General features: G+C 38.1%; 1 protein-coding gene across 2 annotated transcripts in view; it reads left to right on the top strand.

The window, feature by feature from the left end:
- The window catches only part of Polk (DNA polymerase kappa), a 50,862-nt gene extending 37,050 nt beyond the window's left edge, over positions 1–13,812 (top strand). For both annotated transcript variants that reach the window (XM_051183011.1, XM_051183010.1), the window contains 8 exons: positions 1,093–1,217; positions 2,601–2,767; positions 4,841–4,873; positions 6,240–6,336; positions 7,903–8,074; positions 10,256–11,170; positions 12,113–12,146; positions 12,322–13,812. In XM_051183011.1, coding sequence (XP_051038968.1) covers positions 1,093–1,217; positions 2,601–2,767; positions 4,841–4,873; positions 6,240–6,336; positions 7,903–8,074; positions 10,256–11,170; positions 12,113–12,146; positions 12,322–12,406 — 1,628 coding nt within the window. In that variant the 3' untranslated portion in view covers positions 12,407–13,812. The remainder of the gene's footprint in view (positions 1–1,092; positions 1,218–2,600; positions 2,768–4,840; positions 4,874–6,239; positions 6,337–7,902; positions 8,075–10,255; positions 11,171–12,112; positions 12,147–12,321) is intronic.
- Positions 13,813–16,028: the final 2,216 nt, after the last annotated feature.

Genomic DNA, 16,028 nt, shown 5'->3' with positions numbered 1-16,028 from the left:
CTAGTTAAACCTACAAGTAAGGTGTAATTAAGCAAAAAGCCTATGGTCCAAGGCAAAAAAAAAAAAAAAAAAAAAAAAAAGAGAAGTCATAAATCTAGAATAGTGATCCTTTAAGTGAAAAATATATTCTAGTGGGATTTGTACAGAATATTTGATTGGCACTTGTCCTAGATTACATTGTAGAGAGAACCTAGAATACATGAAGGTTGGTGAACTCCCCCACACTCCCACCAAGAAATAGATCAACATGCAGCATAGCAACTTACGAGCATCTGGTAAGAAAGCAAAGCCAACAAAGCCCCACTGCTTAACCCATGTCACTGACTCCTAAGAGCATCACAGGGTCTTAGCCTAGGAACCAATGATGGTTACAGCCACCTCTCACAATGCCCGGTTATACATAAACTCTCACATTATAAAAAAAAAAAAAAAAAGAATTACCTTGTAAAGTCGTGTGTGTTGTGATTAGGGTAATGTTTTCTATTTCACAGGATAAGCATACATAATCAGCTTTAGGAAAATATCTATAAAAAACTGAATAAACTATTAACAAATATATTTAGATAAACCTACTATAAATTGTCTTAAGACTCCTAGAGATTATAAATCATAGTGTGTGGTGGTTTGCTTTGTGGGTAACAATAAAAGTTAAAAGTTTTTATTATTGTTTTTAATATAGTACAAGTCAGAATATTTATATTCTGAATGTGAGAATTTACATTCATAAAAACTTTCCAGAAAGTAAGCATCTGTCATGAACTATATTCTGGGTCTTTTCTGAGAAATAAATAAGGGTTCACTGCAAAACAACCCTGTATTCCCAGTACAGTTATAAGTAAAGGACTGACACTTAATATTACTCAGTTCAAAAGTTACACTTGGATTTTAAAATATTGAAACTAAAATTTTTCCTGCTGCTATAGCTAATATATTCCCTTTCCCTAAAACCACGGAAAGCCCTGAGGAGATTGTCAGCATCCAAATGTCATTTTAAAAGTAGAATTAAGTGTCATTTCAGATTATTTGCATTTAACTTTCATTTTCTTATCACATAGCAACTTCTTTGAATGATTGCGTGCTCTTCTTTTGAAGGTATTGCCCCCAATACAATGTTAGCAAAAGTGTGCAGTGATAAGAATAAGCCAAACGGACAATACCAGATTCCCCCCAGCAGGAAAGCAGTGATGGACTTCATCAAGGACTTGCCTATTAGAAAGGTAAGATTTTATATGAAATTATCATTTGTGCATATACTCTGAATATGCAGAGAGGTGCCAGATAGATAGTAACTATTTTTTGCTAAATAGTTATAAAATAATGGATGGCAGGTGAGAACTTTGCTGGGCGGCTGAATGTGCACTTAGAACCTTGAAAGGCATGTGTAAGGAGCTTATCTGCAGGAGAGTTTAAATAAGATGCAGTAGACCTTTCATGCCTACCTACCATGGACAGAGGATGTAAGAGGAGACTTGGAGGAGTGCTTTCAACTGTAATTTCTTGTTATTGTAGTTCTCCAGTCCAGGCAGCTGCTAGATGAATAGGTGTGACACTCCAAAGGGATTGAGAATTTTGTTTTTGACAAAATTAGATCAAAGTACTTCACCAACTCTAAAATGATAAAAAAATTTCCCTACAAGGATGCAGAAACTGCATTTTATTATTTATAGCTTCTGGATTTCTGTGCTTCATGTCCCATTTATTTATTTATTTATTTATTTATTTATTTATTTTCTAACAATTGAACCCAATACTATATGACATTCTAGAGCCTGCTCGAAATAATGGGTGTGATTGAATTTAAATGAGGTATCGCTCAATGTTCAAGGAAAAGGCTGTAGCCAAGGTCACAATGTTAGGGATTCATGGATGCTATATACATACAGAACTTTTTACTAAGGTGTGATTAAGCATTCCATTTCTTAAACTTCTAGGTTTAAATAATAGGTGAGTTCAAATATTGGTGAGATTTTTAAGTCTCATTTTAAAGTATGTAATTATAAAATAATTTTTAAAATCCTTAGTTTAAAAAAAAGTAAAGAAGGCATAGAGGACAAAAATCTAGAATCTATAAATAATGAAATATGTTGTTTCTGAAACCTTGTGTGAAATGTTTATTGTTTTAAAGACAGTGAAGTGCTTTGGTTTAATTTGTCAAAAACAAAATTCTAAATTCCTTTAGTATATTAAAGAATCATAAATATCTTACGAAAAAGTTTCATTTGTTTGCTCTATCATTTCTAAAATTTGTATGACCACAGAACTCTTTTTAAGTGCCTAAAAATTCTATTGAATTAAACTATGTGACCAAAAAAATAATAACAATTCTCTTGCATGACATGTAAAAGTAATATTATTCATACCTTTGGTTAGCAACAGAAGATTCTAATCTTCAACTGGGAATGTCACTCATTGTCAGACTGTTTATTTAGCATGTTCGAGGCTCTGTTCAAGCTCAACACCAACAACATTCTCCTTCACACACACCTACACACACGCACAACTGTAATCTCAGTTTAAAACCCTAAATTATAAATATTGGTTCATCTGGCTATACCACCCTCAACACACTCAATTTCAGCTAAATATGGCTTCTTTTCTAGGTTTCTGGAATAGGCAAAGTTACAGAGAAAATGTTAATGGCTCTTGGAATTGTTACTTGCATGGAACTCTACCAACAGAGAGCATTGCTTTCTCTCCTTTTCTCTGAAACATCTTGGCATTATTTCCTTCACATCGCCCTGGGTCTAGGTTCAACAAATCTGGCAAGGTATTTACTATAATATAGTTATTCTGATTTTTATAATTTTCATTATCATTTATCAGTGTCAGCTCGAACCTTTGCGATGAAGGCTATTTCGAAACATTTTTAAATGCATTTTGACTGATTTAACTTAGGCTCTGTCTTGCTTAAAGCTATCAGTTTTGCTATGGGGGAAAAAGAGGGATAATGACTCACTTTTAGGTGTTCTCTTCAGTGGTGAAGAATGTGGAAGAGAGGAATGGTGGTTAGGAATGGTGATTGCTTCCCCCCCTGCCTATCTTGTTCTGTTTTCAGATTGCAACAGGAAGCTTGGTGGTCAGGTTGTTGGAAAAAGAAAGGTGGCTTCTTCCCACAGCTTATTCTTTAATCAAGAGTTCCAGATGTGTTAATGAATAGAGTTCTTATCTCCCGTTGAACTCTGTTGTAAGCACTAGAGACAATACCAGTGGGCTGGACAAAGTTCTGCCTTCATGGACTTTACACACTAGTATAAGAGAAAATAAGCAAAGGAACAATGAAGGAAGTAAGGCAGAGTGAGGGCATAGTGACTTCAGAGGTTAGTATAGAGTTGACCATTGTTCAGAGGTGAAGGCTGGCAGAAACTGACCATGCAAAGCCCTAGGAGAAGGTAGGACACCTTAATAAAAGTCCTGTGCTTTCTTCTGCCAGCTTTTCATCTGAGCTTTGAACTGTTCTGGAGAGATGAAGAGAAGGGGGAGGAGAGGAGAATGGGGATCTTCAAAGGCAACCCTAGGCACTGTCTTGTTAGCAAACCTTCAAAAGACCTTAAGATGTTGACTTGTCTAGGAGGCGTGCAATGAGACAGGGATACAATACTCCTGCCTAAATGTTGGAAATACTTACACACACATAGACCATCCTTCCTCTCCTATTTTGGAATAGGGTCTCACTTAAGTTAGCCAGGTGACTTTGAACTTACCTTATAGCCCAGGCTGGCCTTGAACCTGTGGTCCTCTAGCATCTGCTTCCCAAATAGCTGAGATTATTATTGCAGGATTGTATCATAGGGCCAGCCTTTTTTTTTTTTTTTTTTTTCTTGATTGGTTTTGTTTTGCCTGGTATTTTGTTTTTTGTTTGTTTGTTTTGTTTTGTTTTCCAGTGTTGAGAATCAAACCTAAGAACTTGGTCATGCGTGACAAGCTCTGTATGACTGAGCTACCTTCACAAGCCCTGTGTGTATTTTATATTTTTTTACATCCACTGGATGTAAACTTCTTAAGACAAGCACTTTGTATATCTTATTCATTATTCTCTATATTCTTTGGCAACTCTTAGGCATATTACCTCCATTAAGTATTTGGAAAATGAATAAGACAGGTGTACTTCAATTCTTTAGTTCAGTTGTCCCATCGGAGTAGCTAGAGTTCAGTCAAAGTAGGTGGTTTGGATGCTCAGTCATCATCCTATACCAAATTCTGACTGAGACATGAATAATGAATGGCGTAGAGGGGAGGAGTTGGTGTACTAGCCCCGAAATGAAACAGCATTGCATTTTGTGAAATGTACATGGATGCTCAGGCCAGGAACTGTTTGCTGCTTCCCCCTGTTGATTTTCATAAGTTTAGTATTCAGACTTTTAATAGATACCTGTTTCCAAGTATTTTTTTTCAACCATAGATATATAGATATAGGCATGATCCTTGACACATAAAATCAAAGTGTCTTATCTAGATATGTCTTAGCGGCAGTTTCATTTTTAGATTGAAAAGAAAGCCTCACTGGTTTTTATAAGCTACAATTTTTTTAAACCAAGTATTTAGAGAGGATGTTAGGGGGCTGTGGAGATGGCTCAGCAGTTAAAAGCTCTGGCTGCTGTTCCAGAAGTCCCAGTCTTGATTCCTTGCACCCTTGTGGCTGCTCACAAATGGTGGCTCCATTTTCAGTACTATCTTGTGACCTCTGTGAGCACTGAGCGTACATGGTGCACAGACAGACATACCAGCAAAATATGCACATAAAAGTAATCAATTAAAATGAATCCATTAAATTCACTTAATGGTCAAAGGGAACACAATTTTCTTTGAGAAAGAAATAAAGACCTTTTTTTTGTCATTTCAGGGATGGAGAAAGGAAAAGTATGAGCGTTGAAAGGTAATGCTTATTCTTTTATATTAAACTGTTTCCAGTTCATTTTTAGTAAAGCATCACTACAATAAAAAGCCTCGCAGTTTGGGCCGCTTATCTCCTTGAAGTAAACACCTAAGCTCGGTGCAGTGTCTGTGGCCGCTGTATTAGCAGAACAACAACATGGTTGGCATTTACATTCCTTGATACAGATGTTACTCCTATTCAGGGAAAACTAAGCATTTTAGGATCTCTAATCTTCTGTATAAGAGCAATCAAATGTTGACCTGAGAATCATAAAATATTATAGTGAGAGTTTTAAGAACTTCAGATATTAGCCAAAGGAGCAGAGGTTTCAAGATATATGTTGAACATTTCTGATACGAATTTCTGTAATGGTCCAAATCTAAGACTTCCTGAGTGCCAGATGCTATTACCTCTTGTTTTATGTGACGGGTTGCAGTCAAAACACAGAGTATAAGGTATATATGAAACAAATGAATTTTGTTTTCAAACCTGGGTCCTATCTGAGGACAGGTCACTGTACACAGACAGATATTACAAAATAAAAAAATAAATAAATAAAAGCAACTCAAATCCAAATCTTCCTTCTTAACATAAGTGTTTCAGATAAAGAATTAAGCCTGAAGAAATACTGGTAAGGGAGAATTTAGAGATTGTCTAGTTTTGTGGGGCTTAGAATCTTGTTTGGAACCACATGAAATCTTAATGGAGTTTTGTTTAGGGAAAATGTTTCCGTTTTAAAAGTCCCTCAATTATTTTTTCAAAGCATCAAAACTATTGACACATTTAAGAACCACTAACTGGTTCTTTTCTTTTTGAAAACTCCTTGGATTTTCAAAAATGCATTAGGGTATCATTTTTGTTATGGAACTAGGGGAGGAAGGTCCCAGTTCACAATACAAACACATGTAAAGTGTTAGCCTCTCCGATATGTAAAGAACTCATAATAAGAAAGCACCAATATGCCAGTTAAAAAAATGAACGAAGAACCAAACATTGTGGCATACATGCCTTTAATACTAGCTCTAGAGAGGCAGAGACAGGAAGACCTCTGTGAATTTAAGGGCAGCCTGGTCTATACAGCAAGTTCTAGTCCGACCAGGGTTGCAAAATAAGGTCATAGTCTACAACTAAAAAAAGAGAAAGCATAAATGTGTGGGGGTTTTGCCTATCTGTCTTCCTATCTAAAATGGTTTTGATCATTTATATAGGCTGTAGATATTTTTACTTAGTTATGTGTTAGCTGATGTGAAAACTTTAGTTTGTACTGAAGAAAATACAATGCTGGGCTATTTGAATATACTTTATCATTACCAAATTATTCAGCTGTAGTTTATACTGTGCACCCAAATCCTTCTTGTCTCTCTAGGACATTCAGCGAAATAAGTAACACGGAAGAACAGTACAGCTTATGCCAGGAGCTCTGCACGGAGCTTGCTCATGATCTCCAGAAAGAAGGGCTGAAGGTACTGGGACTGGGTTTTTATGAATGATTTTGGTTTTTAGTGTCTTTCATTGTAGGGTACTACACTAAGTCAAGAGACCACACATTTATGAAAGCGGAATACAAATAGAGTATCCCTATCCCCTATAGTCAGAAACAAAGTGAGTCTGACCTGTGAGTGAGGTGTGTGATGAGATCACGCTGTGAAGGACACCTGTGACACTGGACTGGTTCCAGGGTGATAGGGCAGTTTTGTGTCCTTAACACTCCGTCTGAGTTAGGTGCCAGATCAGACTTGAATGGCAAAGGGAAGGATTGTTCTAGAGCTGTGTCCTCCTATCATAAATCCTCTCCAGTCATCCTGGGAGGCTTTGCTCACAGGGACAGTGACCTAGAACAGGCATAGTGTTTCGGGCTCTAATCCTGGCTGGCACCTTGAGAACAGAACCCTGGAATGCCCTGAACATTCTTCCTTCAGAACACTCCACATTTAGTATTTTCTTAATCCTCTCAAACCAGGGTTGGTTATTAAACGGTGTAATACAAAGTATTTAAAAGTTACTGCAAAAAATTCACATATTTGAGGAACATTTTTACTTCTACTCTTCTCTAGCTTGAGTGTAAAATAGTTCTTTTTGAGAGGTTTATTAAATACGCTTTTAATTTTAGAATCATTTCAGACTTATAGGACTGTTTCCAAAAGAACATAGCTATTTCCATCAATATGTCTCGTCCATTTTCCTCAAATGAGAGGGGGGAAGTTCCTAGATTTTTGTCACACTAGAAAATTGATATTGACACTTGCTGTTAACCGAGCTTCAGACTGCATCTGGATTGCTCCTGTCTTTCTACTAACTCCTCTGCAGGGAACCACATGGGGATTCGTGTCCTGTCCCCTTGTTTGTCTGTGAGTTTGCTAGCCTTTCCCTCTTATTTATAAAATGCAGTCTTGAGAACGATGGGACACATCCCCTGCAGAAATGCCACTGGCTCGCCTGTCCTGTGTTGTAGGGGATAGGTGTTTGGAAAGAATGCCACAGAGGTGAAGTGGTCCTTCCATCATTTCCTGTTACAGTCATCACGGGGTTAAGGGAATGTTTGACAGGATTCTCCAGCCTGAAGTTACTGGTTCTGAAATGAATCAGGAAATGAGTCAGAAAGCTGATCCTGCCTCACGTGGAACAGCTGCCAATTACCTTACTCTCCCCCCCCCCCCAGGAAATACTAAAATATCACCAGTCCTCCCCAACTGGAACCTCATGGCCTTAAGACACTAGCTGTGAAGGTGATGCGTACAGACTTCCAGAGGCACATGCAGGCATGTATTGGCCGTGCATTAAGTGTGAGCTATGCATTCCCCCTGGCTTCCGATACTGAAGAAGCCTTAGGGAGGTGTACAGTAAATGTAAAGGTGATTAGTTAGCTTTGCCCTTCATGGGAAAGTTATTTTCAATTGGTTAAGGATTTTCTACATGGATCTTAATTGTGACTGTTTACATGACCAAGTTTTGTAACTTTTGTAACCTGTAATCAACTTTTTTCTACAAGTTCTGAAACCTGCCCTTGTAACGTGCTACGTGTGTTGTAGGGGAGAACTGTTACTGTTAAGCTGAAGAACGTGGATTTTGAAGTGAAAACTCGCGCGTCTACAGTTCTGTCCACTCTTTCTACTGCAGAAGAAATATTTGCCGTTGCTAAGGAATTGCTAAGAACAGAAGTGAATGCAGCTTCTCCACATCCCCTGAGGTTAAGGTTGATGGGTAGGCCTCTCTTCTCCCTCTTTCTTGTTTTTCTCTTATATGTTTAATACCCCCTCCCTAACAAAAAGAGTCAGCTTAGGAGATCATTTTCCCTCCATTTATTTCTTAAAACTGTTAAAGAACTTACTCTGCTGCTATACATTATAATTCCTAGACTGGATGTTTAGTCAGAGTATGACTTCAATTTTGTCTGGGACCAATGGGAGTTGTTCTCATCCTTCTTTCTGAAGTTCTCGAGGCAAAGTATTTCCAAATTCAAATTTTAACAGACTTGGGAAACAAACCCAGGGCATTTTAATTCTATTCTGTAATACTCTATTGGGGATCTAGTACACCAACGCATGGTGAAACACATGGATATTTCTGTCACCAAACAACAACAAACTTGTTCTTTAGATGATGAGGATACTAGATGACATCATGTCAATTTAGGCTTTGTTTATCACTTTGTTCTACAATTTTCAGAAATTTTGGATTTTAGAATTACAGATCAAGATTATGACTCTGTGAAACCACATTGCCGGTTATCACCTGTTGGAAACAAACTAGAAAGCCGTGCTTCCAAGTGAACTATAAGATTGCTAAGAGTGGATCATTGATCTTACTTTCACACTTGAGAGATGGTGTACAATGAAACCACTAAATGAAGTATGTTAAAAAGAACCAAATAGCTGGGCAGTGGTGGCACACGCCTTTAATCCCAGCACTCTGGAGGCAGAGGCAGGTGGAGATCTCTGTGAGTTTGAGGCCAGCCTGGTTTACAGAGTGAGTTTCAGGACAGCCATTGGTACACAAAAGTCCTGTCTTGAAAAATGAGACCAATAATAATAATAATAATAAAATAAAAAGAGAAAAAAAAACCCAAGTAGCTATACAAACTTTATTCACAGTTGCAAAACTTAGAAGCAAGCAAGGTATATTTAAGTCGCTTGATAAACTGTGTATGTCCAGATGATAGGATAATGTTCAGTGTAAACAAAAGGCCATAGAGAAAACTTAGTAACTACTGCTGAGTGGAAGAAGCCAATATTGTATGATCCCAACCACATGGCCTCCTGAGAAAGGCAAAACTTTGGAGACATTAAAAAGACAATAGTGCCTGAGTAGAAAGACAATAGCAACAGCAGAGGATTTTTAGGCTAGTGAAACAACTGTGTATGACTCTATAATGGTGAATTCATGTCTTTATGACAACATTAAACTCATGGCACGTACGCTACCACGACTAAGTTCTAAGGTAAACTATAGACTCTGGGTGATAGTGCTGTGTCAGTCCATGTGTGTATAGTACCGGAGGTTGTGTGTGATTGATAGCAGAAGGCATATGAGAAGTCTCTGTTCAATGTTGTAGAAATGTAACACTCCTTAAAAAGTGAAATCTATTGAGAGAAATTCAGAGCTGAAGAGTCTCTGTAGTTGACTCCAATTAATTATTCTCTATTTAATGACATCCTATGTGAAACATTATTGAAAATTCTATGTAATCACACAAACTCCAATAGATTTTGGGGATTTTTTGTTTTGTTTTGTTTCTTTTTTGAGACAGGGTTTCTCTGTATTGCTTTGGAGTCTGTCCTTGAACTGACTCTGTAGACCAGTCTGGCCTCGAACTCACAGAGCTCTGCCTGCCGCTGTCTCCCAAGTGCTGGGATCAAAAGCGTGTGACACCAATGCCTGGCTTTTATTTTGTTTTGTTTTGTTTTGTTTTGTTTGAGACAGGGTTTCTTCATGTAGCCCTAGCTATTCTAGAACTAGTTCTGCAGACCAAGCTGGCCTTAAATTCATAGAGATCTGCCTATCTCTGCCTCCTGAGTGCTGGAATTAAAAGTGTACACCACCATCACCCAGCCTCCAATAGATTCTCAACTTTTACTGATCCCCAGTTTTATAAAGCAAAATGACTTCTTCATATCAGCTTCATATCTTTTAATTTGGAAAATATTGGTCTGGGAATGTGACTAAGTGGTAAATTATATGCATAACATGCCAAAGACTTATGTTAAACCTTAACATTAATCTAATATATATATTTATGCATGTATGTGTCTGTACATCTCCAGAGGTGCTTATTTCTCTCTAATTACTTTTTGCAAATGTGTCATAATAGTACTATGTGAAATGTTTTGTTTCATTTGTATTGTCTTTATACAATTTAAAAGCAACAGTTTTGATTTCGTTTAGGTGTTCGGATATCTACTTTTTCCAACAAAGATGCCAAGAAGCACCAACAAAGGGGCATCATTGGCTTCTTACAAGCTGGACAGCGTGCTTTGTCATCTCCTGGGTGTTCTGTAGACAGAATCGACAAAACCGAGTTTGTCAAGCCTTCAGAAATACCTCACAAGAAGAGCTTCTTTGATAAAAAGCGATCAGAAAGGCTCTCGAACCATCAAGATACACCCAGATGTGAAGTTGTGAATCAGCGAGCTTTACAGACCTCACAGCCATTCAGAGCTTTCAGAAAGATGCGTGAGAGTTTGGAAACATCAGAGAATTCAAATAACTGTCAGACATTCACGTGTCCAGTTTGCTTTCGGGAGCAGGAAGGTGTCAGTCTGGAAGCCTTTAACGAACATGTAGATGCATGTCTTGATGGACCATCCACCAGTGAGGACTCGAAAATGCCCTCTTACTCACAAGCTTCCTCAACAGCTGCTGGTCAGAAGGAAGATGCAAGCCATTCTATCCCACCATGTGAGCATTGCGATTATGAAGATGGAGAGGTCGAGTCAGTAGATGGTGCAGATGGGGCAGAGACTGTGGGCCAGTCATTGACAGCAGTAAGTGCGGACACTACAGGAAGTAATCACAGCAAAGAGGAGCATTCTGATGCTCCAGACCAGTCTTGTCCTATTCCATTGGCAAATGAAGCTGTCAGAATGTTAAGTGAGCAAGAATCCATCTGGCCCTGTACAGATGACGTAGTAACAGGACAAGCTCTAGTTTGTCCTGTTTGTAACCTAGAACAGAAGACTTCTGACCTTACCCTCTTTAATGTGCATGTGGATATTTGCTTAAATAAAGGCATTATCCAAGAACTGAGGAATAATGAAGCTAATTCAGTTAGCCAACCCAAAGAAAGCTCCAGGAGTGCTGGTGAGTTTGTAGTTATTAAGAGGAATGGGGGAGGGGCAGTAATACTTGCTGGTCTTGCTTAGGAACTGGGGTTGGTCCCCAGAACCCACATGGTGACCCTACCATCTCTAACTCCAGTTCCAAGGGATTTAGTGCCTTCTTTTGGCCTCAACAGGCACCAGGCACACACGGTACACAGACATACATGTAGGCAAAACACCAATGCACTTAAAATTAAATCCAATGCACTTAAAATTAAATTCAAAAATTAAGAGGAATGTGATTTTTCCAGGGATATGCCTTATTAAAATTACTGAAACTTAAGTTTGAAATACTATTAAAAGAGTGCCTTGGGTTTGTCTCGCTGAGGGAAGTAATAATTCTGCCTTAACCATGGCTAGACATAACTCAAACTTGAGCTTTTGAATTTAGGGGAAACTCCAGTTTAGTTTTGATTTATGTAGAATAAATTGAAAAGTTGAAGGATCAGAGCGACCCCCGGGAAACATCTTCCAGTGCGCAGTGACAAATCGGCTGTGTTGACAGGGACAGGAAGCCTTTCGCTTGTTTCTCTGTAGTGCCGACTGTAGCAAGATTGCCGAAATTAAGTTTAATGCCAGTAGGACCAGTAAATTCTAAGGAAACGGTAATATGAGATCAACCTTGTGAGGCTGGCAGTGTGGCTCGAGGCTGTGGGTGCTCTATAACAAGCCTTTCAACCTGATTTTCATCTCTGGACCACATGATGGAAGGAAAGACTTCCAAAATATCCATTCACCTTCACACGTGCACATGCACACAGAAGCACTAATTTAATTAATTTAAAACAATAGTCTCAACAATTAGTTTGGGATATGTATAATATTACCTTTATTCTGTCAGTTTTGTCTCTAATTTTTGTGAAGCTTTTCAACTATTTTACCTTTTCACTCACGGAATTTCTTGGCTTTCTTTGCCTTACAGGCAGACTTCAGAAGGCTGCAGGGAGGACAAAAAGGTATGGCTGCCCTGAGCTTCAGTAAAGAGAGCTCCAAGCTGTTTTGCTCTGAGTTTAAGGGGCTAAACTTTGCTTTTATGAATAACCAAGTAATGTTTTAAGAACTATTTTTTGCAAAATTGTTCTCAAGTATTTCCTTCTACATAGAAATTGCATATTTTTTTTCTCATTCCAGGCTGGGACAGAGGACAAAGTGGTCTACATCGAAGAAAACAAAACCCCAAAGTCCCAGACACACCCTTGATGTATTTTTTAAATGAACTTTAAACATTTTATCAACATCCTTATTGGGATTTTTAGTTTTGTAACCAATGTATTTATTCTTCCTCATTTTAAGATTCATTTAGGGAAGACAAGTGCAATAGTGCCTCCCCATATGACCTTCTTAAGGAACGCAGACTGCATATTAACTTATTTCTTTATATTTCCTTTAATAACCTTAAGATTTCACTTCCAGTGTTTATCAGTTGGAAATCAGTCATGTTAAAGACAACTTTAAAATGAAATTAAAGGTGGAGGTCGGAAGATGATGTGTTATTTTATAGCGAGCATAAAATACTTAGAAGGACTCTGAGTCGTGTGCACTAATTTCAGCTGAGCATCTTAGTGCTTAGCCACCGTGGTGCCATTGGTGCTGCTGTACTTGGCTCTTGTGTCTGATTTGAGTGTTCTGTGAGCATTCGTAGTTAGATTTAACCAGGATGTCTGTGAAGAACATTTGTTTAACAGAAATAGCACTGTACACTTGTTACCTTCACAAAAGCAGTGCACAGCATTGCTTGTGTTTGAAGGACTTGTTCAAACTACTGTGTGTTGTTTTTCCTTACAATTCTTTTATCTTATAAATAAGCATTTGCTTCATGTAAAGAAATCTTTAGTCTGCCATTCAAAACAGTTTGTTTTTTTTTAACTCAGTACTTTAGGTAGCAGTATTTCATTTCTTGGTAAATATGTTTAACCTTCTACAAATCTGTAGTAAACAAGATAAGTTGAGTAGTCACTTGATCTTCACTCTACTCTTTAAGAGGAAGTGTACAGCTCGGAAGATGTACGCCTGAGAAAACAGCACTGACCTCAGCTACATGTCTGTCACATCTTTGTTAATATTTGTGGAAGAAGAAAGATCTGTAGCAGTTAAGGAGTTGCTCCTAACATGGTGCCACCCACAAGTTCTTATCAAAAAGCCCCTTTTGCTACTGCTTTAAGAACTGAATCTTGCTGGGTGGTGGCGCACGCCTTTAATCCTCAGCTCTCAGAAGTCAGAGGCAGGTGGATCTCTGAGTTCGAGGGCAGCCTGGTCTACGGAATGAGTTCTAGGACAGCCAGGGCTACACAGAGAAACTGTGTGTCAAAAAAACAAAAAGAGGAAAAAGAGAACTGAATCTTTTTTCTTATAGTTTGGCCTCTGAATATTTTAGTGCATTTTGAGTGGACAAATATTTGAGGGATAGCTTCCTTAGGGCTTTGCAAAGCCTTTGTTGCAGTGGTAACCTGACTTTTAATTTCCAGCCTGTTCAAAGATGGGCTGAAAGCTTGCTGACGTGCAATTCCCTTACCTGATTGTCCACACCATCACAGTTCCAAAGCAGCAGTGTTTTTGTTATCGATTGTGATTTACTTATGTAAAATATTTATAAAATTAGATTCAGTGAAATATAAAATTAAATTCAGTGAAACTGATTTAATATATTAAAAAGTAGATATTACTGTATTTATTGTTTTCTCCCATCTGAAGTTTATTTTTATTATTTTCAACATTAAATAATATATTATTTTCAATTGTGTTCACCACTTAATTGAATACCATCATATATATTAATAAATAAAATTTTAAAACCTTGTTTTAGAATTTCTTACATGTGTAATGTATTTGCATCATTTTCTTCTCTTACTATCTTCCAGCTTCTCCTGTGTTCCTCTCAATCCCTCTCAAATTCATGACCTCTTTTTAAATTATTATTGTTACATATAGAGGTGTGTGCGCGCATGTATGCACACACTTATTACATGTATATAACCTGCTGAGTCCATCTAGTACAGCTCATACGTCTGTGTGTTCTAGGGCTGACTACTTACCAGGGATTGTCCCTGAAGAAAACTGACCCTCTTTTACCAGTCATTAAGTGCTTGTAGCTCTTCATCTAGGACGGAGCCTTGTGAGATTTTTCCCCCATCCGCATTTCCCACACGTTGTCGTTGTGTGGGTCTTAAGTGACTATATTATTGAGATTTTGTGGGTACAGCTTCCTTGTCAAGAATAGAAGACATTGCAGTAGACATCCTGGTCCTCTGCCTCTGCAGTCTTATCACCCCGTCTTCCCCTGAGCCTTAGGTGCAGGAGCGGTGATGTAGGTGCATCAGGCAAGGTGGTATATTCCCTTCTCAGCAGGAGAAAGAGGGCTTCTTAGAGAATTGCTGCTTCCTCACCCGAAGACTCCTAAGCCAGAAAGCTTTGTCTTGGCCTCTCCAGCCCCATGCAAGTCCCTTGCCTCTCGCATTCCTTTGTGTGTCTTCTCAACGTTGAATCATACCTCGAATTAGTTTCACCATTCAGACCATCCTCTTCCTCAGGCGTCCGTCTGCCATCTGGTTGTCGATAGAGTGGCTCCTTTGCACTTCCGGGTCACAGTTAATCTTCAAGGAAAGACCAGGCAGGTAGCCAAGGGCAAAGCCTGGACGCAGCGCTATAGAGGAACACGGTTGTTGACTTGCTCTCTGCTTGCTCCATGCACAGATTTCTCTACATACCTGAACTTCTTCTCTTCTCCCACGTCCTTTATTAGCTGTTTTGTCTTGCCTTTTTTTTTTTTTTTTTAAGTTTTTAAAGCATTTTTAGAAAGCATAATGAAGCTTAGAAGTCACAATTAATGAGGACCCATAACCTTAGCGAATCAAATCATGGAAAAACATGTTTGCAACACATGTATCTAGTATTGGTGTGGGGTGGGAGCTAATATCTGGGATATTAAATTGATTCTTAATTGAGACTCAGGAAGAACAATGGTCAGTATAAAGTGATACAGAGGTCTTCAAATGGCATTTCACAGGAAAGAAACCCTGAATCAGCGCAAGAGCTATAAACACAGTCTTAGCCAGATTAGTCGCCTGGTCCGGAACACTAGACCGCAAAGGGTGTATATTCCTACTGTGTTAACAAAAAGAAACAATTCGATGTTGCTGGGTTTTAGAAATGATCTGAACCCTCACTTTGAGAATAATCACTTTTGAAAACAATTTGAATTTTGGTCAGTTTAGCAGATGAAGTAAGTAAAAAGCAGGAACAAGTAAAAAATGAAACTTCATATGGTTGGTGTGTTTGCCTAGATTATTTTTTTTTGAGAGAGAGCTTATTTTTAGCTCACTTGCCTACTTTTAAAAAAATCTACATTTTTTTTTCAGAATTCAATAAAGTTCTGTCTGTAAAATCAATACTGTCCCTATAAATCAGTTCTAACCAATTAGAAAATAGAATAAAACTAATCTTGTTTATTATGGGGATCTGTGAGGTACCTCAGAAGGAAAATGTTTAAGGATTTGGAAACTAGATGGACAGTACAAGTAAATAAATGAAATAATCTTATTCATGAACAGGAAGAATGACTATATAAAACTAACTCTCCCCTTCCAGTTATACTGTTAAGTACAATTCAAAACCCCTTAGAAATTGGTAAATAGTGCCAGGGATGATGGCACACACTTTAAATACCAGCATTAAGGAGGCAAAGGCAAGAAGATCTCAAGTTCAAGGCCAGCCTGGTTTGCATTCTGAGACCCTGTCTCAAGAAGAGAAAAATAGATAAGTAGATACTAAATTTTATGTAGCAACTTGTTAAGTAGCATTGGTCATGGAAGGGGTACTTTAAATAATCTAGTATGAAAAAT

The sequence above is a fragment of the Phodopus roborovskii genome, unplaced genomic scaffold, assembly GCF_943737965.1.
Source record: "Phodopus roborovskii unplaced genomic scaffold, PHOROB, whole genome shotgun sequence".
Lineage (NCBI taxonomy): Eukaryota > Metazoa > Chordata > Mammalia > Rodentia > Cricetidae > Phodopus > Phodopus roborovskii.
Note: the sequence above shows the minus strand (reverse complement) of the source record. Positions and strands in the feature narration are given on the sequence as shown.